At 38.5% G+C, this 25,222-nt stretch overlaps 1 protein-coding gene across 7 annotated transcripts in view; it reads left to right on the forward strand.

The window, feature by feature from the left end:
- LOC117422249 (synaptotagmin-16-like) overlaps positions 1 to 25,222 on the forward strand; it is a 32,305-nt gene continuing 7,083 nt past the window's right edge. Inside the window, exons 1-5 of one of the 7 annotated variants that reach the window (XM_034037016.3) lie at positions 1 to 386; positions 14,343 to 14,522; positions 15,127 to 15,156; positions 22,751 to 22,963; positions 23,753 to 23,988. In XM_034037016.3, the coding sequence (XP_033892907.3) occupies positions 374 to 386; positions 14,343 to 14,522; positions 15,127 to 15,156; positions 22,751 to 22,963; positions 23,753 to 23,988 (672 nt within the window). In that variant the 5' untranslated portion in view covers positions 1 to 373. Of the gene's footprint in view, positions 387 to 11,257; positions 11,470 to 14,342; positions 14,523 to 15,126; positions 15,157 to 18,966; positions 19,568 to 22,750; positions 22,964 to 23,752; positions 23,989 to 25,222 lie in introns of those variants that run through there. The other 6 variants (XM_034037013.3, XM_058987989.1, XM_058987990.1 and 3 more) reach the window with 6 other exon arrangements.

Consider the following 25,222-nt stretch of genomic DNA (forward strand, 5'->3'; position numbering starts at 1 on the left):
CATCCGGTGTACTGTATTAAGTGCAGTACGAGGCAAAATGACATACACTAGTTTTTGTTTTGTTTTGGGGGAGGCTGTTGCTGCACCTGAGGCAGCGTAGATTGTATCCAACTGTAAACGTCACTGCTGTTTAATGCCTGGGAAGGAAAGGGCAGGGGAAGAGGCACTGAATCTGGCGGTGTTGTAGATCAGAGGAACAGGGAGGAGGGGGAAGATGTGAGCTCTGCGGGATCAATAACAGCAAGTAGCTGCTATCACGGGCAATAATAATGCGTGAGGGCTGAGAATGCACTGTTGAAAAAAACAAACCAAACATCTGGATACAGTGCGCATCTGTGGATTTGCTGCTTCCAAAACTGCTCAATCTGAAACCATGGCAGCAGACAGTAAGTATTCTAATACATCAGATATGTTTATTAAATAACAGTTTATTTTTATTTTAATTTTTTTTGCAATTTGAACAGAACTGCTTAAGATGTGGTGTAGGTGGATATATCTATCAATTTATGTTTGATGCAGTGCTGTGCATTGCACCAGAGGCTGCATTTCCTAGTCCGGATTATTTATTTTTTAAATACTTATATTAATTATTGGATTGGAGAGGGTGAATGGGTTTGCAAATTAAAAAGAAAAGAACAAAATAATTGCACCGCTATCTTTGGTAGTACAGTACATTTTAATTACTCTTACGTCGTGTTCCGATTACAGTGGGTGAGTTAACTAAGAAATAACATTTCCGGTAAGGATTTGTTATTTTAAACGGGTACCGAACCATATTTTATTAAAACAACGGCCGTGTGTCAAAGAATCAGTGAAGAAATGTGTGCTTTAATTTACCCGGCATGTGATAACGCAGCGGTTTTTTTGTTTTTTTGTTCTTTTTAGTACTGTACTGTTGAAGACTTCATAAAGGTATCTGCACATTCAGCAGAAAAAGTAAAAGCGCAGGGTGCAGTACGCAGAATAGCTTCTATATGTTATTGTCCAATATGTTTTTGATTATATTATATACAGAGACAATACTGCTCTTAATAATGACTTCGCTGACAGCAGTTTATATATTTATTTCTGTTTATTTTTACGTTTGGAAGATCTCTCCTAATGCCATGGTGCCAAACTTTGGTGGTGTGCATCCTCAAACAAATATTTTGGAAGAAATGACAAAGCCTTTAGATTTATTTTTATTTATGGGTTAATCAATCCTGAACGACATGCAGCTTTTGTCGTAAAGGATGCCTGTACAGGACTGTTCAAAGGACAGCCATGGATCAAAGACAAAACAGGTCGAATTGCTTTGTGGTTCACAATATGTGACTAGTTAATTAATTCTGTGTTCTGGACGCCCCTGTAATTTATACATGTTTACAGGTCTGTCTAATCATTTTATCAGTATTGTTAAATGCAATCTGGAATTTTGAGAGTTTAAAAAAAATGTGATTACCAGACTATTATTATGAAAAGTCCTCAGGTGCTGTGGCTGTTCTAAATATACTGAAACATCAAAACACAGTTGCCACCTGGTTATCTAAAACCTGATTAACCAAAACTCTGGATTAGCCAAACAAATGACACATCTCTTTGTACAGTACAGGGGATACTGTATTCACTGCAAGCACAATCAACCCAGAACTCCCCACTGTGAGAACCCATGTGTATCTCAGAGCAGTTTGGATAAGGGAGTGTCTGCTGTATATTCATCATGGTCAACAATGCTGGTGATGAGATGGGTTGTACAAATTTTAAAGTTAAAAAAAAAAACAAAAAAAAACCTGGGTTATCAGTAAGTTGGCTGTGGAGTCTTTTTCAGTATTGCAAGTGGTGCCAAAAGCAAACTGTATATCATATTCTATCTATAATTGGCTGTAATGTACTTGTATTTCATATTCCTCCTTGGTTTGTCTTCTACAGTATAGATGGTATGCTCTGAGGAAGACGTGATTTGAAACTAGACATCAGCTTTGCTGTCCGAGGATAGCATCCTGTCTCTGAATAATATGTATTATACAAAATAAAATGTACTTATTGGAAGCTGCCTTTTGAGTGCTCTCACTTCCATGCCTTCGCGAAGGAGTCTGAACAGTGAAGTCTTTGTGGGTAAGCAACCTGTTCTGATGTATTGTCCTCAGTGACTGAACACCTGCAATAATGCTATAGCGTCCCTGCTGATGTGCAGAAGCACTCTTTCAATATATATATATATAATTTACTCATTTTAAGTTGTGGTTTAAGCAGTTAGAGAATGTGATGAGCACCTGCAGCCGACTCCTTTATCTTAACTGGAGTATTTGCCTGTAGACGACCTACACATACATAACGTTCTTCTTTGCTTTGAGGCTCTGCTGACCCTTTGACACTTTGAGCCACCAGAACCCTGCTATGCATATTATAACCTGGAGTCATTGCAGCAGCCTGCTGATGTTTTGTATAGTGTATCACATCCTTGTGTAGGAATACACAACACCAACTCATTTTTGCAGACTTGACAGTACAGAGGTACTGTATAGTGCTTTCTTAGGAAACGTGAAGATGCTAAATTATTTACAAAACTACACGGATGATGCAGCAGTGATTGAGCTGCATTATAAAGAGTGTGGGACATGATCTCTGGTGATAATCTAAACGTACCGGTATATTCTTCAGTGTTACCCTTTATGTGACACAATAGTATTTTTCCATTGTATTTAGTCTTTACTTGCTGTTGTCTTGTGTGGCTGTTTTATTTCAAAGAATGCACTAATTATTAATGGTCTTATCTCTGCTGTGCTTATGGGCTGGCAGAGGAAGGGGTTGAACAAACAGGAATTCCTATCGTGTCCTGATACAGAGTTGCAGCTTTGCAAATGAATCCAATATACAGTAGCAGTGCTTTCTCGTTGCATTAGTCATCTGGATCCATAAGAGGGACCCAACCCGGTTTCTTTTTAATACATTTAGTGTCACTGTTGTTAACAAATTCTTAACAAAGCTTAACAGAGAGTGTCTCTAGTGGAAGAGGTATGTTGTTTTCAAGTGATCAGCATTTACTGCACAGGCATGCTTGTCTTAGATATTTGTTATGTTATTTTGTGAGATTTGTATTTGTGAGTATTTATTCAGGGGATGATGTCATTTTGTCATTTAAACATTCGTTTTGTAGGTAAGCTTCATTTGGATTGAATCATCAGTGTAAATAAGCAGAAGTGATTTGCTGACATTAGCAGAGGAATTCTGGGAACCAGTCAGATCTAACCCCCAAATTACTTTAAATCCATATGCTTTAACAGTTATGAAAAATCTCTAAATTTGATTGGAACAGACTGTATTGTGTGAGTGGCTCTTACTGAATTGGTTTAAACATTTAGAGCTTAAACTGTTGAATTTCCAGCTTCAGGATTGTAGGCATGGCTACTCCATTGTCTGTAATGTGGGTTGGAGGGGAGCCATTATATTTAGGTGTTTCCTGGAACTGCTGGTAACAACAGTCTTAATAATACAGAAATACATATGTTACTAAATGGAAACACAATTAGGAATCAAGGTGTTACCTACAGGGATCAATTGCCTTCATAAATTTCCTATCACTCTGATACTTTTTGTCTGCTCCCTCAGTGCATATACAGAACAGATTAATGTTATACAGTATAAATAAAGCATTATTATTTGTTTATTTAGCAGACACCTTTATCCAAGGCGACTTAGAGACTAGGGTGTGTGAACTATGCATCAGCTGCAGAGTCACTTACAACGTCTCACCCGAAAGACAGAGCACAAGGAGGTTAAGTGACTTGCTCAGGGTCACACTCAGTGTGTGAGCCGGGATTTGAACCGGGGACCTCCTGATTATAAGCCCTTTTGTTTCACCACCGGACCACACAGCCTCCTCATCACTCAGGTTCCAATCATTTCTCTGTGCATTTCTGAGATAAGTTTGTATGCTTGTACATGTGTATAGAGTACAGTACTATAATGATGCAGTGTGTCTGAATGCAAAGAGCTTTGTTTCATGTTTGGAATGTAATAATGCTGTTGAATTATTTATTATAATAGAAGAAAGCACCTTGATTAATGAACGATTCTGTCTCGCTTACAGAGTCTTTTTATTGAAACGGGTTTCAGTGCAATTAAAGTTAAGAAAAGTGAAAATAAAAAACACAATCTTATGCTGAGATCCTCCACTGAAGAGCCTGTCTATATTAGGTATCGGGGCAGTAGTAATGTTTTTGTGTATTTAATTATTAGCAGTTACCTATGGAGAAGTCTACTGGTATTTAATCTTTTCAGCGTTATTTTAATGCTCATAACCCATGTTCATACCAATTAAAATGCAAGGACATGCAAGGCAATGCAATTCAAGTTTAAAGCTGTAAACTGTCAGAGTGTGATACAAGGGTAAGGAAGGATCCTACAAACCTTCTTTGCAGTCATTTAAAAAAAAAAAAAATCCTGCACATTTCTTGTGAGATCCATACATCCCTTGTTTCATCCAAGCATGCACCCTGCATTTTCTGTACAAGGCATGCATGAATTCCTTCCTTATCCTTGTATCATCCTTGCATAGTATTTATTGGTATGGATGCTTGAATCATGGGAGTCGTATATATATTTTTGTGTTAATGCTGACTTTAAATGAAGTGCAAATGAATGTTTAATGAATAGAACCCAACAAACCCCATTCTGTAGGATGTGGGCTGGAGACTCCAGTCTTACATGCTAAGGGCAGGCAGGAGGGACTGCACAGTAATTGCCCTGGACTGGATACAAGAAAATGCCCTCATTGGAGGAAATGAAAAGCACGACACCCATTTCTACAATCTATAACTATGGAAATAGCTTTCATCTGCATCTTATCTGCTGGTACAGGAAGAGTTCTGCTTCAGAAGATTAAATGTTAACTCGGAAAGGAAAATAACATAACATGTATCATTAGAGGCGCCTCTCGTCACTTACACAGTTCTGGAGCTTGCAGAGTGTATGTGTATAAGTGTTCGGCGGATACTTCTAATCAAGTTCAGAGTGTATTTCTCGCACACTGTTTGTTTTGCCCTGTCATACAGAGTGCAAGAGCAAGTACACTCTCAACTTGATTAGTGGTAGCTGCCGAACACTTATAAACATATTGTAAGTCATTATATCTAAATAAACAACAGACGAAAACCTGATATCAACATACTTAATCTGGTTATATAGAACCTCATGTGTTTTAAATATTTAGAATGCTTTGTCATTGACATTCTGAGTGCGAAAATATAAGTGTACTTGCTGCTAATAGGTTCCTATGGGGATGTGACTTACAGTATCTCTCAGAAACATAACAAACTACACTTCAAGAGTGACCTAGGCCCATGAAGTGTGTGATTTCTAATGGATTACACATATTACTGTATACTGTATTTATAGCGCATTTTCAAAAGGGGAAATGCTGGGTCTAAGGGTTTGTGAGCAGTCCCAAGCCTTTTTTGAAGTATGGTAAAGTTGAAATACCTGTATTTGTACAATACTTTAAATGATCCAGCGCACTCACTTAAAAGCTCTGTTCCATTTCTTGGCTCACATCTTAATCCTTACTGGATATGCAAAATAGCGCACATCCTATCTACAAAGATGAATTTGGACACAGCTCCATTGCAGGCTGGTTCTTATAGGATCTGATATTCTTGTGCCTCTCTTCAGCGATCTGCTCCTGGCAGACTGGGGCAGCCTCCAGGGCTGCAGATTAATGTCTGCTCTTAATCCTAAAGCAGCTGTAATAACCTGGGCTTGAATCAGGTCCCCATGCCAGCCATTAAACGTAGTGCATCTTAGCTGATCTGCATCTCTGGCATGAACTGGGCATTTATCCACAGCTGCACTCTGCATCGAGGCTGCGGGAGTAATGAAGCCTCTGGGATTTGTGACCGCCAGGAAAATCTACTGCATACCTAATAAGAGTCTGCTCCTTTGCTCAGTCCTTTGCTCATGCAGTTGTTGCAACTGAACACAAGTTTGCTGCAGTGTAGCATTGCCCATTGCGCAGATACAGTCTTTACAAATATGACTATAAAAAGAGCAGTCTTTATAACTGCTAACATATTACTGCCATCATTTAAAGCAAATGCACACTGGAGGGAAATTGGCAATAATGTAGTATTAATTACCTAGCCTCCCCCCCCCCCCCCATTTTCTTATCTTCTTTGAGGTGAAATGTTACATCTCCTACAGTTTCACAACACCTGTATCTGTTTATGTCTGGGGTTTAGGGTTCAAAAGTAGAACATTATCTTTTTAGTATCAAATATGACTCCCTTTGCATCACTGAGATGATGGAAAAACAGACAAGTTACTGGCAGGCAGTAATTTATGGCATATCGCAGCCTGCACACCTGTACAGCCTTGATTTGGTCTGTTTTTGGGTGTGTGTTTAAGGCTTGGGACATTGCAGAATGCAAGAAGTATTTTCTTTGCATTCTCAGTATGCCACTGGATTGAAGGATATCTAACATTTTTTATTATGGTAGAATCACCTGTTTGTTGTTTGCATTGGTGGCATATTTGTACAGATGCACTAAAATTTGTAGTCAGGGAGGGGAAATTGTATTTAATCTGCAATGATCCTCAAGCTAATGGGTTCATCTGTGACTTTTCTGTGTCGCTCCCACGCTATATATAAAAAAAGATGAATTACAAGAAGATCTGATATGGTCAGAATATAAAATGGCATTTAGTCCATTTGATTTATATAAAGAATGCTGTATATACTGAAGAGTCTCTTCACTTTAATTGATATAAATCAAGTTCCCTAAATGCTATTTTATATCCTCCACATCAGATCTTTTTGCAGTTCATCCTTTTTTAATAGTACTTTATACATTACAAGTACGGGCAGGTGCTGAAAAGCTTTACCTTCCTGCATCAGTCACCTTACTTTATGGACTGCCTGATTGTCATTGCACTTTAAAAGCTCTCATTATCTCCACTCTTCCTGGCACTTTTATTAACCGCTGGTTTACTGGCTGTGAGAATGGGGCCACTAGGAAATGGGGGTTATTGATCTTTGCTGAATCTTATATGAGAGTTTGGGCAGGAACTGTGCTTTTCTAATAAATGAAGTGACGTGAAAGCTTTAGCAATGTTTGAAAACGCTTTAGACGAGGATGAGTTTCCTGTATCTATATGAAAAGTGGCGATCTCTGAATTCGGGAGTCGCATCAGGATGACAGAGAAAAGAAATTCTAACTGGGGCTGACAGTTAAAATCATTTTGATCTTGGCTCGCTGCTGATCGAAATAAGCAAGTCTGATTTCAGATCACTTTCAGGTCGGTCCCAGTGGTAGATGGAGATGTGGCTTTAGCTGCCTGTGGAGGCCCAGTCCAGAACAGAATGGCTTCGGGTGTTCTGGTCAGTATTGAGGTACTCTTTCACCGTGCCTGTTTGTCTGTTGCACAGTAAACTCATCCCCTGTGACCTGCTCACTATTAAAGTAAGACCAAGAAGATCCCCCTCCATATGGACCAGCACTCCATTAAGACCATGTTGTTGGTTGAACTAGAGATTGCCCTGTATACAGTAACTTTACAACCTGTTACCCAGCATGCGTGCCAAACATAGAATACCAGACACCAGGGGCCGGTTTTTCAAAACCTGTAATCTGGATAAAAGTGATCCAGATTTTGTAATCCTATATTTTGTGATCGAGATTACTTTTATCTGGATCGTTTTGATTAGGTTTTTCAGAAAATGTCACTGCTGGATTACATTGAACCAGATTATAAATAATTACAATTACGAAATCTTTTTTTTTTTTTTTTAATGTAATCTTGCTCACAGACAGTCTTATAACCTTTAGTGAACTGTGCTTTGACAGTCTATCATTTAATATTTAAAAAAAAAACAATACAATTCAACAGTAACAGAAGCATGTGAATGAGAGTTAAAGCCAAATTAAAATGTCAAGACTTACAGATCGATATCTGTGGAAAGGCGACTATGTTTTCTGGCACCTCACACAATGGAAATCAATAGGGAAATTGGATCTAGAGGTGCAGTGTGGTACTGAAGTCCCCAGGGAGGGTGTGGCTCTGCACTTATGAAAGCCAGGCAGCACATACCATAGAGCTCTGTTTCAATTTAATGCTGGCTATAAAGCCTTAGCAACAAAACTTTCGCAAACTGCTGTATCACAGACCTCCACTCAATAGCTGAATGCATGTCACACAGACAAAATAATGCAAATAGTGAAAAAAGGAACGTTTACCCTCTCGACACTTGGTCCTGAAGTTCATATTGGTTACTAAGCATAAACAATACTAGAAAATTCCTAAAGCAAAGTAGTGCCATTATTTTATAAACAGACCTACAGCTGCTTTAATAATGCTTTCTGTGGCTTTTCTTATTTGTAGTATTGCAGTGTGCAGGTGTGTACCACTGGGTGGCAGTATTTAACAACATTTACTCATTGATGGAATGGCACCAACTTGAGAGGTAGTCTGAGTGAACACTAAAGATGAAAAAGGACATTGGGAGTGCATTGTGAGTGTTAGCACCAGAATAAAAGATTAAGAGATTTTACTAATAAGTGTGATGATTGTACACTCATATGAAACATGCTCGTTGTCTGTTTCTTAAATGACAGACTATGCATGTTTTCATTGCGCCTTGCAGCATCATGTGGAGTCTGCTATATGGGGTCACGGCTGTGATCAGGGCACATGGTGGCCCAGCCTGATATTACAGGAGGTGCAGGTCCTATAAAGTAGCCAGACAGTGTATATCTCCCCTCTATCTTGGTTAACAGGATTTATTACATTCTGTTATGATGGGATTTAGAAATTGATTGAATATAAAGAAAAAGGAAGGGTGCTTTCAGGAAGGGGCTTAGTTGAGCGCGGTGTACTTCTTCTGAGATTTAAATTTTTCCAGCCTCCTTGATTTCCTGTTCCCTGGTGTTTTATCGCCAATGTTGTTGCTATGGTAAAACAATATTTCCGTTGCCAGGTAATCAGGTGTATTCATGACTGCCAGGTCTCTGCCTCGTCACAGGTATGAATGGACATAACAAGCCTCTTTCAGCAAAGTCGATTTCATAAAGTGGATTTTCATTTTTGGGCTATACTATTTACAAATGACAAAGAAATGGGAGCAGTAATAGATGTTAATGTAAATAAATGTGTCCTGTCATTAACCCTCAATGATACACACCCAAACAAAGGGAACTGCAGCTTAACACAGACTTTTCAAAAACTATAGTACAATATATAATATGACCCGCAATGCAGCAAAATGAAACCTCACAGCAGTATATTACAGTGACACAGTTTACAAAAGACTTCTTAATAGTGCCACATGAAGCCTTTTACTGTAAAACTACAGCTACTTGATAAGAAGTCATCAAATCATCCTAGAAATGTGTCATATGCATGGATGAAAACTGTAGTGAGTTTCATAATGGCCTATTCAATTGCTATTTACCTGTGTTTGATCAGATGGAAATGGTCGTGCGTTATCAGAAGATAACAGAAACAAAAACCTTTTATAGTCAGTTCAGATGAAGGGTGGCTTTTTCATGATTGCAAAAGCTGTTTAAAGTGCACACAGTATGAAAATGAACGAGGCATGATGTAATTGCATTGGGTGGTTTTGTCTTACTCGCTTTCCCTGCAAGGGGAGCTGTATGTTGCAGTAAAGTATGCCCCTGAGAAGATCTGTTATATATTACACCAATTAGGATGTTATCTGTTGACTATCTCCACCACACATCTAAATGAATGAGTTCCTCTTTGCTTAAAGACATTGTACAGCTGAAAGAAATAGCTGGACAACCAACATTACTGGAAAAGTTATACCTATGACTTAACCTGTATATAACAGGCACAACAGCTTGGGCTGATCCCATCAGCAACAGGACAAGTGTGAAGTTAATTGAAGTTAAATGTGATACTAAAAGCCATTACCTTCGATAACTAAAATGTTTTTCATCCATTTTAGTTTGAGTTAAAAACGTGTGATTAAAAAGCCCACAAATGAACAGGAAACTTGGAGCTGTGAGGATGCAGGCCAGCTAAGCTGTACCAAAATAGCTGTGTTCCTGTGAGTCCCCTAGCTTAGCTACAGAGACACTTAGATATAGATCACAACCTGAGACAATCCAATTTAGCATGGCACGTTCTGTTTTATTGTATTATAAAATGACATTACTAGCAGTGATACAATCTAAATATGCAGGAATGGGAGAATAATGGGGCACTGAATCCAGATACAAGCTATTTTATGGACTGTACATTCACAATTCCCTGGCCAAGGTTGGCTGTGCTCAGCAGTACACCTTGTAAAATCATATATATTACTCCCACTCTATTATTGTGTGTGTTTATACAATTACAACTAACCCCCCCTGCTGACGTTTCTCTGTCAGAGCTCACCAATTTACCCTATAGGACAGGCATTCACCAGAAGCCATGGCAACAGCTCTTTTTTTTTTTTTTTTTAGAGGGGATCAATTCTGAGAAGCCATAGGGTTTTGTTTTCCAGAGAAGCTGGTTGCCAGGGAAACTGACCACTTTGTCATCCTCGGGTAGAAAAAAAGCTGCCTGATGCAAGTGCAAAGGACTCACCAACGCAAATTATATGCACATTTTAAAATAGCAAGAAGACATTTAGAGAGCATGATTCTCTTATTCCCAGAATACTGTTAGAGAATTCTTCTAATTTGTCACTAATGTTTGTGTCAGTCAATATTCAGAAACAGAATGAACTCAAAGACCTTACTGATGTGTTTGTTAGTTTATTTTCTTGTATTGTAAAGAAATTATCCGACATTGATTTTATATATTGCATTTGTTATGAGTGGGGACGCATCTGGTTGAGCACAGCTCAATGATAAATGGTAAATGACTTGATGGATCTGGTTTACAATGTTGTAAGTAAGTAAGTTTAAGCTAGAAAAGAATTGCAGAAATTAGAAATGACGAGTTACCATGTTTGGTATGTGCTACCTCTAAAACATGTTTGAGATATCTCTTTATTTCCTTGTTGGAAGTTCCAGAAATGACCGTAACTGATCTATCCTGGACAGAGCTGGTTGTGGACATTTCTACTTTTTTTTCTAAATTCCTGGTACAACTGTTCTAGTATTGTACAGTGACTGTAAATTGATAGGTTATGGCAGTGTAAACTTCCGCTTCCAATGTGATACTAAAAGGAGGTCACAGCCCTAAACCTGTCCTGCCTGATTCACCTGCTTGAAATGGAATTTCTTCAGTGTCACATGCTCATGTGCAAACAACATTCCAATATAGCCTCTCCTGCCTCTGGCACACAAACTGCTGGAGAACACTCCCGTCTTTCCCAGGCATTGCCATCCCCAGTGAACATAAAAAAACAACTACAAACACAGAGAGAAAATGGAAGACAATGGGAGCTAGAGTGTATTTTTGTAGTTTTCAGTTTTAAAAAGTAAGTTGGCCTTATGTTACAGTTGTCAGACCAGCTTTGCCAGTTTGTGGAACTGAATTAAGGTAAGTAAGCAACAGGTGATCGGCTCTGTTTTGTATTGTTAAACAAACACGTTGAAGACTGAACTGATGTAGGATAGACTTGTAGATTAAGCTTTTAATATGTTAATTAGATGGTTATAGCTAGTTTGGAAAGACTTATTTTTGAAGTTGGACAGTTTGACATTACCTTGGAAAGGCAGAACTTATGTCTACCTTTACTGTTCAAAACATGACAAATTTAGAAAACAAAATGTTGTTTTCTGTTTATATTTTATAGACTTGCCATTGATATATATCTTTTTTTTTGCTGTTCACATAAAGTACATTATAAACTATGTAAAATTCTTGCTCGCTTTTTGGAGAATCAAACATATATGGTACCGGTATCTCAAAAGAAATGTTCATAAAAAAAAATAAATAAATAAATAAATAAAATACAAATGGAATGTTTAAAGGACAGACAGTAAAGATGAAGCCATATTTTTTGAAGATGAACAAACGTCTAATGTATTCAGCTCATAAGAGGTTACAGTGCCACAGAGTGCTGTAGCTGATTCACCCATCCCCCACCCCACTGCTCTCCAGCAGGCACTGGACCAGCACCCAGCTCTGACTCACAGCTCTCCAGCAGGTGTTTCTGGAAAAGGCTGCTGTTATCGCAGATAATAAACCTTCAGCTGCAAAGTGTCTAATCAAGGCTATAGAAACACTGCTGTGGTTTTAGATGAAGATTTCTCCAGGAATATTAAATGTATTTAATTTGTTATATACAGTTCTAAGTGTAAAGTCTCTCTCTCTGTCTCTCTGTCTCTCTCAGCCATTAGAGTTAGTGATGCCTGGTAAAGGAAACCAGCAAAGTACCAGCTCTGACCAGGATAGCCCTTATAAACATTTACTATATCAAAGTGAAAGCATGGTAAAGCCTAGGTAAACATTGCACAGTCCAGATCAGATAGGTCTTGTTAAGCTTATGGTAAACTATGGTAAATGCATAGTATAACAGTGGGAGTAGCATGTAAAAACTAATACATTATCATGCTGAGTGAGGGCAGTGCTGGTCTAGCTGGAATCTCCAGTCTCAAAAGCCATGGGAGAGCTAGATGTTTTGCCACCAAAAAAAAAAGAGAATTTCAGAAAGGGAGCTTCTGAACTAAGAATATAATTCTATCAAATCGGCAAATATCTTTTTTGTTTTATTTTTTGTTTCATTTAAATTGTTTATAAAGGGTATCTCACAAGCGTAAAGCAGAATTTTAAAATACCAAGACACACTCAATTTGTGCCCAGTCCCCATGTGACCGCAGATTCTATTGTCTGCAAGCATTCTATTTTCTAGCAGCACTGCATTGAATACGGTGCATAGAGAGACCTTGATTTTTAAAGTCTTTCAGTGCTAATTCATTATAATAAGGTGCCTTGGAAATGTTAGAATGGTGGAGTGTAGACATTTGGCAGTGGCCTTTTAAGCAAGCCTTTTCTTTGCATGAAAATATTAAAGCACGTGGGTAGAGGAGTAGGACAAACCTCTCAAATACAGAACAGCTGCCATCAGTGTCGCAATAAACCCACACATAACAATTTGACAGAACATGCTACCTGGCTGATAAAGCAATACATTACATGCGTGTTGTAGGGTGTAAAATAGCTTGGAACCGCTTACAGAAATCTTAGGAGAGAGTAGGCACCCAGGTTTAGTAAAACATATTTACAAATATTTACAGTCGTAGCTGGAACCCTCGCAACGGCAACTCCTAGCACGGCCTGACAGAGGTTTCTCAAAAATACAAAATGAACACTTTCTAAAGCCTAACAAAGCAAAAGGTCACCTTTCACAGGTGAAATGTGATAATGGGGAAGTAACTATGGAGATACACTGAACTCTCTATAGCTTCTACTGAGCAGGACTAAAGATTCAAAAGCTGCCGAGCTTCTCCCTACAGACTTGGCCTGGCGAATGAACACTTTGGTTTTTAGCTGAGCAAACTACATATGACTCCTAAACGTGACTGAATTCTCTTGGTCGCAGGTTCCTTTTTATACTGAAAACAGTCAATCAGTTTAACACTTGTAGCATCTCTGATGAGCTTCATGCACAAGCGGTGTGAGGATACAACAATCACATGATGCAACCATGTGACAGGGATGCAGCCCCTGTCTCACAAGGAAGTGCAAATTGAGACCACCAAAAGGTGGTCATTATAGAGAGCTGTTCTAAATACAAGGAGTCCTCTGATTGCATTGAAAGGACCTGAATGGCGAGAAGACAGTTTTGTTTGTATTCAATCGCAGCATTAGGAAAACAAATATTGCAATGAAATATTAACTGTCGCACCCCTTAAGCTTTTCTAAAGCTTAAATCTTTTAATCTCAGAGTTTGTCTTTGGTAAATATTTGAATTACAGCCTAACACAACTTATTGCATGCAATATGATTATATTAATCTTAAAGAGAAACTTGGTATGGGTGTGAAGTATCAGATTTAACTGTATCCTCTTGTTTTGACTGAATTAGTATACTTTTCTGTTCTCAATCATCCTATCCTCTTCAAAACTCTGAAGTTTCAACTTTAAAGATCCCTTACGGCCTCAAAGGGGCCTTCAAATATTCTCAAAGTACAGTTGGTTCACCAATCATTTAACTGTTCCCTTGAAACATTCTGCCTCGAGTGAATGTAGTAAGAAATATATCAACTAGAAATACCATAGGCCACAGGGTCGCCTTTAACTTCTGAGTTTTAAAAAGTCTCCAGGATGGGATGTCTAGAACAAAAAATTAAAAAGTGAATCAATTCACAGCAAAGTGGTCAACAACAACAAAAAAAAAAAGCAAAAAAAAAGCCTAATAAATAAAAGAATGCCTTCATGCCATTTTGGTGTCTTGTGTTTGATCGACAGTAACCCCTGAGGCGATCGGGTTCCTGTCTGCAGTCGGAGTGTTTATCGTTCTTCTGGCTGTCCTCTTCCTCTTTATCAACAAGAAGCTTTGCTTTGAAAAGATTGGTGGCCTGCCGTGCTTGGAGCAGCGAGGAAAGAAGAAACGGACCAAGGAAAAGGCTGGCATTCACGAGGGGCTGGGTAAGTTTCACGAGCAGTCAGCTACCAGGAACCCATCCCTGGTGGCCCAAGTGACCTCCTGTCTTTTGTTAATTTTCTTATGTGTTTCCCCTGGCTTTAACTGCTACGACATTTAGAACTCAAATAGAATTTAGGAATTACTTCCTAGCAATGGTTTTACCTGTGGGTGTTTTGCTGTTCTCTCTTGTGTGGTTCATGTTATTTTCCATTTATTTTGATTCTCTTTTGTTGATCACTTTGAGCCTCTGTGTTTGTGACTCATACCCCTTTGAAGCCTCCCAGGAAGCTTTGCCAGCAAAGGCACAGGGTAGCTTTAGATTTCTTCCCCACTGCTGCATCAATCAGACTGTACATTGTAAAGAGAGCCTTGCAGACAATGTAAACTTCACAAAATGAATGCAGTACTATGCGAGCTGTAGAATGTGGGGAAAGTACAGTAAAAGGGACCATACAAGTAAGAAAACACCAGACATCAAATCCACTGCTAGGAAGTAATATTGTTTGTAATGACATTTTGAAAGAGGACATTATAATGTGCGTTTGCTATTGCTCTATTGTTTATTTGGCAGCCCTGTAAATATATGGTACCGTTCTTTATTTTCAGAAAACAAACTTCCAAGCAACAAAGTTCAGGGTGAGCGTTTTTAAATCATTGGTGCTTTCATTTCTACTGGGAATAGAATGGAAATGTAACCGTGTACTTTAAATCTCTTTGAGGAGTTGAGTTGCAGAAGGGACCCCACCACTATTTATATCACAAGCATTACAACCCCTTCTTTCTCTAGTCATGTTTGGAGTCTTCCATGCTGTATTCCTTTTTTATGCTGCTTCTAAAGTGTGTTCTGACAAGCCGTGTAGTTGACAAGACAAGGTAATATACAAACCACGACTGTCAAATTTGTGATATCTCTGGGAAACAGACAGCCGAGCCATTTGCAATGTATGGTGCTGACAGCCAGGGAGTATGAGACCTCCAGGGCTCATTTCTCTGAAAAACAATCAGGTGAAAATGACTTGAGTTTATTATCACAGACCTGGACGGGATTGGAACTCGCTACCCAGGGAGAAAGTCTTCGCATCCTCCTTCCAGTCCACTTAGCTTCCTTGTAATACAGAAAGAGCCCATGCAGCCAGGGGCATTTGTAAAACGCAAAGAGCATGGCTTAAGAGGCTTAACCAAATAAACACCACCTTTATTGTAACCCAACCATAATCACAGAGCCATTTTCTAAACAGAGAGGTCCTTGCTTTGTAATGGGTGTTTGAGTTCAAGTGATTTTGCAACCTTGATAGCTTTTTAATCATATTGTAGCCTGTTCAACTGTAACACATTTTTATTTGTTTATTTTCAACCAGGAAATAAAAGTATGATTTTTAGTACAGACAGAGGTGTCCTAATTGTTTCCTATGGTCATTTTGGCCTTTCAGAAAAAGTGAATTACTTTTCATGACCCTATTCTGCTGCATGCAAATATCACATTGCATTTTGAGTTTTAGGTGTTTTAGTTGGGTGAGGTGGATTTATTTTGTGAAGTATTGGTTTTGCTGAGTGGCTAAGCAAGAGGAAGTAAGGTAGCAAGATGTGACAAGAGGATATAGCTAGAGTATAAATCATGTACACTGTAAGAAATCACTGTTCAATGTTTGTCAGATCCAGTACACCTTATCCTGTGTATTGTCATTCTGTACAGAGAACATTACATAGTGCATAGTTGTAAAGTTTTTAAAAAAAGTTTCTGTTTAATAGTACAAATTATGTTTTTGTGATTAATTATAATACGTCATGTGTAGAGTGACTTATAACAGAAATTACAGCTTGAGTAACCAGAATCTGCAATAATAAGAGACAACCTCCACACAATGTATAACCTTACCATACCGCTTAACGGAATACAGGAGAAGTATACAGTGAACCACTGTTGCATATCTACCTTAGAAGAGACCTTTCACAAACTCAGGTACCAGTAGAATGTGTTGATACATCTGACTGTGACTGACCGCGATGTCAAGATTTTTTCTGTAGTTTGAGTGAAGACACACCTTGGGAGTTGTATGTACGTAACAACAGTAAGGTAGCCAGGCACTATACAGTAGGTTTGGCAGTGGAATGATGAATTGCCTCTACATAGCCTACTAGCCACTCCAAGTGATAACAGCTGTACAGGTGTTAAGTATGAAATGAGTTGGGAGTTCAAGTAACTACCCTCACTTTTGGAGAACACAGACATGAACCAGCCTGCAGTTTTGTAGCAGTGGAGATGTTTAAAAGCTTTCATAATGGTAACATCCCACCAGCTGAGTGGGAGACTTTAAGTATGATGTGTTTGAAGGTTCATTGCTCCAGTATGTGGAGGAGTCCATTAAACATTGTGCAGTTCTTGGTAATGCTTATAGCATCTAGTAACACGGTATGGGGAATGTTGTTTTGCATTGGATTTAGAGTTCATAGAACAATAAAGATACAAGTATGTTTTCATTATTTATTATGTTTCGTGAAGCTCATTTACATCTTTTGTAACAAACAAAAGCAGATCGACCGAGTATCAGCAAACTCAATTAGCCTCCAAAACTCAGGAGTGCAGATGATTAGAATGCCAGAAATTTTAAACAGGTTTTTATCAATTTTATTCTCCTCTTAAGATTCCTCAGCGGGCTTTAGAGAAGCGTGTGGGCTGCTGTGAGACCTGGAAAAAAAACCAGACTGCACATTTAAAAGACCTCAGGGATGGGCATTATCAGTGTAACAAAGAGAGGGCTTGGAAATGGAGAACATAATGCTTTTCAGAACACTGGGATTGCAGTGTACTACAGGAGTGCAGGCCTTTGATGTTATAACAATCCAAAACAAAGGACAGTTCAGACACCCCATGCAACAATGGATTGTTTTTCTGCACATCCCTAACTTAAAATTGCCTGAACGCTAATGCCAAAAATCTATAGTATAGCACAGTCCTTTTCTAATAGTGGGAGAATGTATGCATGTTTTTATATGGACTGTACTTGAAATTGTGCAGTATAGTGGGTAATAGTATAGTATACTATGCTGCTGTGATAGGCTTGTATAGCGAAGAGAGCATTAAACCAGAGGGATGAAACCCAAGGTAGCTGATGTGCATTATTCATAGTGTGCATGGTATATTACAAACATTACTGTAAGGGTATTAGGGGTGCGATCATCTGAAAGGGAACAAAATACTTTGTCATGCCAACTTAATCTAAATTCTTCATTATGGAACTGCTGTAGTCAGTTTTAATAGCACTGTGCATATTTTATTGCTAGTAGAGATTCACACATTAATGTGTTACAGTGGTTTTAATCAGCAGATAGTGCCATTCAGCTCTTTAGAGCTACAATCTCACAGGGGACGCAAAACTGAAATTACTTTAAAGCAACTTACCTTCATATCTGTGTAATTGTACACAAACCTCCCACAATTTTGGATGTCCTTTTACCATTCAAATTAACCATTTACTAAGGCAAGGATTATAGAAATCCTATTTACTTCCTTTACATTCAGTTTTGAGTGAGATATCGGTAATTGAATGCAGTTTCTGCTCAAGCTTTACAAGCTATATGAAGAGACTAGGTCTGGCTGTAAGACTGGTGAGACTAGAATGTCAACATGGTTTGGACTGAGTTGACTGACACCACTGGGATATGTTTCCATGACCTACAACCTGTGGTTAACCCTTGGCATTCAGTAACATTGCTACTGTTTGTTTGACAATGTGCTAATATATTGTTTTTGTTTATTTTCATAATTGCAGAAAGCAATAAAGAAGCAATTAATAAGATTTGCAATAAATACAATAACACCACTGCACCAGAATATATTTCCTGCGTGAAGTAATCACCAATGATACACTCTGATTATCTCTTTCTTATCTAAATATACTGGATTCTACCTTTCTCTTATGTATACAATTTCCATGTTTTTACCTCACTGACATATTTACCTTATTTTCTGACTTAACAACATTTTACATTGACCTGTGCACACCTATACAAGGATAATATGCAATTCTTGCATCTATAGGGAAGGGCACAATGACTTCTCATGATGGGACCATCATAGATTTTCACACTTTATCATTAGGAGGCCTTCCATTGCAGAGCATTAAATAATAAGTAAAAAGGCCAGCAAAACAAGATCAAACAATAAAATAAATAAAAGTAAAATAAAATAAAGAAAACATGGGTTTCATGTGTTTATTGGATTTAAATCTAACTTGTGTACTGTTTCCAGTATGCTGTTAAACTTGTTGAATATAAATAGATATAAAAGCGTGAGGAAAAATTATTTTATGCATAGCCTGGATTAAGTCTCAGATATTTCATGTCTGGTGCTGTAGGCTTATCTCCCGTAGGTACTGTATATTTCATGTACTGTAGTAAAGTTTGGACCATAACCCTGTTTTAATGGATTTATGCTGCTCATTCTAGAGCTGGAAAATTGATAGCTGTGGCATGTTGTCAAATTAAACCTCCTCCAGCCGGATTGCCAAGTATTATCTAGACTTTCAAACCATGGCGTCTTCTCAAGAAGCTCACAATGACCTCCCTCCATTCTCTGCATGGATGGCTCGAATATCTGAAGCCATATCCACCACATTTCTCAACCTTGGTCAGGGAACAGCAACTGGGGATGAAAACGCTGACACCAATGCAAACGACTATGACAGCCTTAAATCTGATTCGGATGTGGAAGACATCCCTGAGGAGTCTGAGGATGAAACTCAGAGTGTGGGGAGCACAGATTCACTGCAACCTGCTGGTGATGTACATGTGGAACCAAACAACGACAATAGCTATCAAAGCAGTGCCAGTGGAGGCTTGGACATCTCTCCTTCAACCCAGCATGATAATGTTTCTGTGAAATCTGCTGGCTCAGAGATTAGCTACCAGGCCTTTACTGATGACCAACTTCTAGACAGGCTTTCTACCATTCCTGAAGAGACTGAACACCTGGATAACCAGATAAGAGACCTTCAGATGGATATTAAAATACATGAGCTTCTAAGCATTGGTAAGAACCCAACGGCAGGTAAGCAAAAAATGATGCTATGTAGGAAATAAGTTCCTGAGGGACCTCCTAGTTATTTAACATGTGACTTAATTGACTCAATAAAACCAATAGTAAACATTTAGTAAGTGTTACATTGAATGCAGTGACATTTACTTCACTTTCCTCATATTCTGGGTTATGAAATATAGAAAACTTGCAAATATTTTGCATCTTTTTTAGCAACTTTTTCTTAAGCAATAGAGGGTCTATGCAGTTTCTGCACATCAATATGACAACTTTTTCAAAATGTTGTGGACCAGGATTCATCTTTAGCTATGTTTTTGCAATACATTATCAGTGACTTGTTACCAATTTGCTGTTTTTTTTTTGGGGGGGGTAAATCAACAAACAAAAATAGAGAGTGGCTAACAATTCCTGAAAGGGTTCTAAAAAAACAGGTAAATGCATCCTATCTGAATAGGCACATTGTGTGAAACCATCTAAACAAACCAAGGCTGATGAAAAAAAAAAAACAACATCTGGAATGGCAACTGTTGAGCACTGAGATTCATAACTTGTAAGCATGCCTGCCTGGTGCAGATCTGTACTGTTCGATATTAAGATTGAAGACAATAGCATTTAATCAACCTAATTGAGGAAGGCTGCCCAGGAAGGCTGTGATTTGGAATCTAGTCACATGAGAAGATTGTTAACTTAGTACCATACCTATTTGATGTTCCAGTAACAATAGGTCATGCTGTCATAAGGTCCAGCATCCAGTCTCTCTAGTGTTTGCCTGGCTCTTAACAGTGACTTGTCTATGGTTAAACAAAAGGCCTGGGTGGCTATTTTTAGAAACCAGGATGTGGAACAGGTAGCCCACATAACATAATGTTCCACTGCCTGATGGCGGACTGTTCTTTCAGTTTTAGAGGGTGTTGGCTTAAGGTGGCTATCATTTTCAAAGCTTTTAACATTATACACCAAAAAGGATTTGCACACACATTGTTTAGATGGTATCTACTCCCTGAATCATGGCACGATTCTACGATTCTGTTCTACTGAAACAGTTAAGACGCTGTCTCTTCAGTGTGCATTGATGGATACTTTGAAACATTGTGTCTTCATTCAACATGCATTAGTTTTGTTTGGAAATTATTAACTACACTTTACTATCCAACTATCCATGTCTTGTTTTGTAATTACTAGTAGTCTCCTCATAGCATTTTTTTTTTTTTAATAGAATCTTAAGCACCACTTTAGTGGTTAGAGGTAGGCGGTTTTCTTTGCCATGGAAACAGCACTTCCATTTGGTAATTTCATGGAGTACAATACCCGTGGTCCTTTTGCAGAATAAATGAATCATTTCAGTGTAGGTTTTTAATGGGTTTGTATATACTTGCTAATAGAGGGCCATTACAAAAGCTGATGCTAATTGTGCTGGTTGTAATGGTTACAGTTTACTTAACCAGCTCTTCTGTGGATACGAAACTGCAGGCATTTCATAAAGTAGTTCGTTTTTTTATCATTTTGAATGTATATATTTCTTAACTGAATGTATTCTGACATTTTCTTGAGCAATGACATCTATAGTTCTGTAAAAACTGTTTTTGTTTTGAGGTGAGTTTTTTTTTCATGTCTACTCTAAAAGAAAGGTTTTTAAAATTATTTTTGGTTTAGTATGTCCTAAATATCACTGTACCAGGGTAGGCAAATAATGTCAGAGTTAAATAAATCTAATTATCAGTATATACAGAAAATAAACCAGTAGTGCCCAAAAGAAACATGTATTTGCCTGCGATTTACATGAAATAAACCACGACAAAAGGACTGAATGTATGCATGCAGGATTCAGCTGCTGACAAATCAGTTAGTTTCAGAAGCTCATGAAATAGGCCTGTTGGCCTCTTTGTGGTTTCCATGGTGACACTGAAGACAGTTTCTTCCTTGTATTGGTTTGCAGCAGGTACAGCATTTTGTGCCCTTTTATAGAAAAAAAAACTAGGTCACTTTAGTTATTAAAGTAAAACAAACAGCTCTTTATATAATAGTCTTAATGAATGCCACAGTGAATACGAACAAACCTCATTACCACATACAGTATAAGGACTGCAGGAGCAAACAGCAGCTCAGCTCATCAGCTGTTACTGCTGTAATGTGTAAGACCTTACTGTCACTGCTATCTTTGTAGGAATCTTGTGAAGCTGTCAATAAGTGTTGTTTGGTTGATGTTAGGTTTTTAAGTTTGGATCAGTTTTGCTGTTCTCTTTTTCAAGCTGAGATGTGCTAATCAGGCAACTGGATCTAAATCTAGGCAACAGGTAAAATAAAATGTACAGCACAATGAATTATTACCTATACTGTTCCAGTACCGTCCTGGAGCTTGTTGGATGGTACTGTAGATGCCATAATGGAGACATTTCTAATATAGATACAGACAGAACAATCATTCTTGTTAATTTCCTATGCACCAGTCCGTTTCGAGTTTAAACAGATTAGGAGTGTCCCGCTGTGGAAATGACCCCCTTTTAGTTTAAAACCAAAAGTGTGGGGCGTTTATGAGGACTGCTTCGGTCTGAAAAAGAATGACACCAAACATGGCTAAAAAGAAAGGGTTCCGGGTTTCTTTCTGAAAACATATCTACTTTCCCTTTTTCCTGTCTACCCACATGAAATTCCTAGTTTCTAAATCCTATTGCCTTCCTCTTTGGGTGCTTGTACCTGGGTTTCTCAGAATATTCATGCATTTCAAACAAATTACACAATCTTCGTGCCCATATACAGAATAAGAGCAATGGGAGTGGAATTAATTACCATTAACTCTGCCCCAACTGCAGTCAGCATGCTGTCTTAACTCTGCTGAAATGCCATTTAAAGGTTTGTTAACGTAAAACCAAGTTACAATTTTGAAACAGTTCCTTTGGATATCAGCCTGTCTATGTCACAGCTTTTCCCCTGCCTGAGTTAAATCATTTTCCTCCGCCTAGTTAGCTTAAGTACCCTGTCCACGGCTTCCCTTTTGTTCAACCAAGTTTTCTCAACAGAATTTATAAAAACCATTGACTTTCATCCAAACTTACTGTTGAATTTCAATAAGGGTGCCTGTCCACTGTATCTGATCTATTTAGACTAATGCTTTCCTCGCTCCAATTAACATCTCTTCACTTCGGCATCCTGTCTAGCGATTGCTATCAAGGACCTGTCCTGTCTTTCTCTCTGTAGTAAACAGTTATGGGCAGGATGAGGAGCTGCCCACGTCGTCAGACAGCGAGGACGAGGTGATTAAACAGTTTGAGATCTCCGTGTCTCGCTCACAGAGCTTCCACTCAGGGGTGACCGAGAAGGGCATACAGGCAGGCCCTGAACAGCGCCACAAATTCACCCGCCTGCCGTCCAACCAGGAGGAGGGCAGCACGGAGGCATCGGAGTGTGAAGGTACCTGCTGTGCCATCCTGTCAGAAAAAAACAGCAGCAAGCAAGCCCTTAACGAAATGTGGTGTATGAAGTCCGCTAATGAAGTGTCCCGTCAGGATATTTACACTATGCTGTCTTGTGCATGTGGTGGACTAACGAAGAGCTCATATGCAGCCTTTTGTAAATTATATCTGAGCGATTTTGCAGCCAAGTTCCAGAGATTTACTATCCCAGTTGGTCTCACTACAGCCCTCAGACCTCATTTTGAATTCATGCTTGGCAGACCTTTTAATAAAAAAGTCAACTCAATTTGTAGCATTCAAACATGTTTTCTCATATATGAGACCATATTTACTTGGCTCCTTTAAAATATGAATACCTTTTCATTCAGTTAAACAAATGTGGTGCAGTTGTTGCAGTGGAGCAGTAACTCTTTCCAATGAAGAATGTAACTTCATCATCGTGTCTCATTTGGTGCTTCGATCTTATGAATCTCAACCAACAGGAGCCATTCTTAGTTTATATTAATTATTGATATTTTCATACCATAGCCCAGCAGGGAGTTAGTTCAGTCGCTGGTATTCTCTGTTGAATACTCTGTTTACGTGGCAGACAATTCAAATTGCTGTTGTATTGTGGACAGAGCATTCCACAGATTATATTCAGAATAGTGATCTCCAGAATACATAAACACACATTTACAAATAGAGTCTTTCTAGCATGTAAACTTTGTTCTTTGTTTTGGGGGTTTGTTTTTTTAATGCATCATAACCTCAGAACTGTTGATATTTTTTGTATGCAATGTCTTAGACGGAGATAGGTTGAGTAAGAGTTACCACGAGGATGACAGCTTATCGATGGGCGGCCATGCGGCCTCTGAGAGGGGAGATTCGGGGCTGCGCAAGGTGTCTGGGACAGAAGGCAGCATCGCCCCCAGTCCCAGCAGACAGGCCACCGAGGGAAGTCTGGAGATGGAGACAGCCTTCGACAACCAGGGCTATGACGTGAATGAGGCGACAGACAGCTCATCAGCCTGGAGCCCTGAGGTATTGGGGAAACCTCTTCTTCTTTGCACATACCTTTTCTACGAACGCTCAAGAATTTTTTAAAAGTTGGTAATTTTTTTTGTATAATTTTGAATGTATATATTTTTAACTGAATGTATTTCGATATATAAGCTTCTTGAGCAGAATTTGTAGATGACATATGCACTTAATGGCCAATGACACCTATAGTTCTATAGAAACTGTTTTTGTTTTAGTGGTGAGTTTGTTTTTTTTTTCTTTTTTTTCATGTGTATTCAGAAAGAAAGAAAGATTTTTTAATTGTTTTTGGTTTAGTATATCCCAGATATCACTGTACCAGGGTATGCAAATAACATTATAGAGTTAAATAAATCTAGCTATCAGTTGTACACAACAGAATATAAACCAGTAATGCCCAAAAGAAGCATGTATTTATCTGTGATATACATTAAATAAAACACGAAAAAGGACTGAATGCATATGCAGGATTCGGCTGCTGAAACAAAAAAAAATTATACCCACAAATGATAAATGCCTGTGAATGGCTGTGCAGGAGTGCTACTCCTCAGAATAGATATAAAAAGAATATGTAATGATGCATGTCTGGAAGTCGTTGTGTAAACCAGCATGTGCTGTATTGTGTGTGGGCGGGCGCATCACATTATATGGACTGGATTACCTGTTCCCGACTTCAATGGTTATCTAATCACTGACATTTGATCAGTCTGCGCTGTGATTTGATGCCATTGAAAGTGCTTTCAAGGCTGCTTCTGTAACAATGCTTTTCAAAGCATGCTTTATTTCCCTCTCCGATTTGAACAATGAATTTCAGATGCTGTTTAAAGTACCAGGAAATAATGTCCCTGCCCATCAGTACAATTTGAGACTTCAATTTACTGTGTTTTTAGCTTTTTAGTAGAACCATTATTGTTAGAAGGATGTGTCTGGGGGTTGAACAGACAAATCCCTTTGCATTAAAATCAACGGGATCAATTTCCTTCCATTAGAAACTCATATTATTTTATTTGCAGTTGTCAGTATGGAAATGTCTCTAAACTCTCTGTGACAACTGTTGCTTTAATGAAGCCTCTTCTAAAAAAAATCTCGATTTTGACACCGTTCTAGTAAGCATTTATTTCCTGCCATTTCAGTTTAGAGAAAGGAAGAGGCTGCAACAAGCAATAATAACAGCTGGCCCAGTGACAACAGAATCCCGCTTTGAGCAATAACTAAAAAAAAAGATTATTCTGCAGGG

This window comes from Acipenser ruthenus, chromosome 15 (genome assembly GCF_902713425.1).
Source record: "Acipenser ruthenus chromosome 15, fAciRut3.2 maternal haplotype, whole genome shotgun sequence".
Taxonomy (NCBI): domain Eukaryota; kingdom Metazoa; phylum Chordata; class Actinopteri; order Acipenseriformes; family Acipenseridae; genus Acipenser; species Acipenser ruthenus.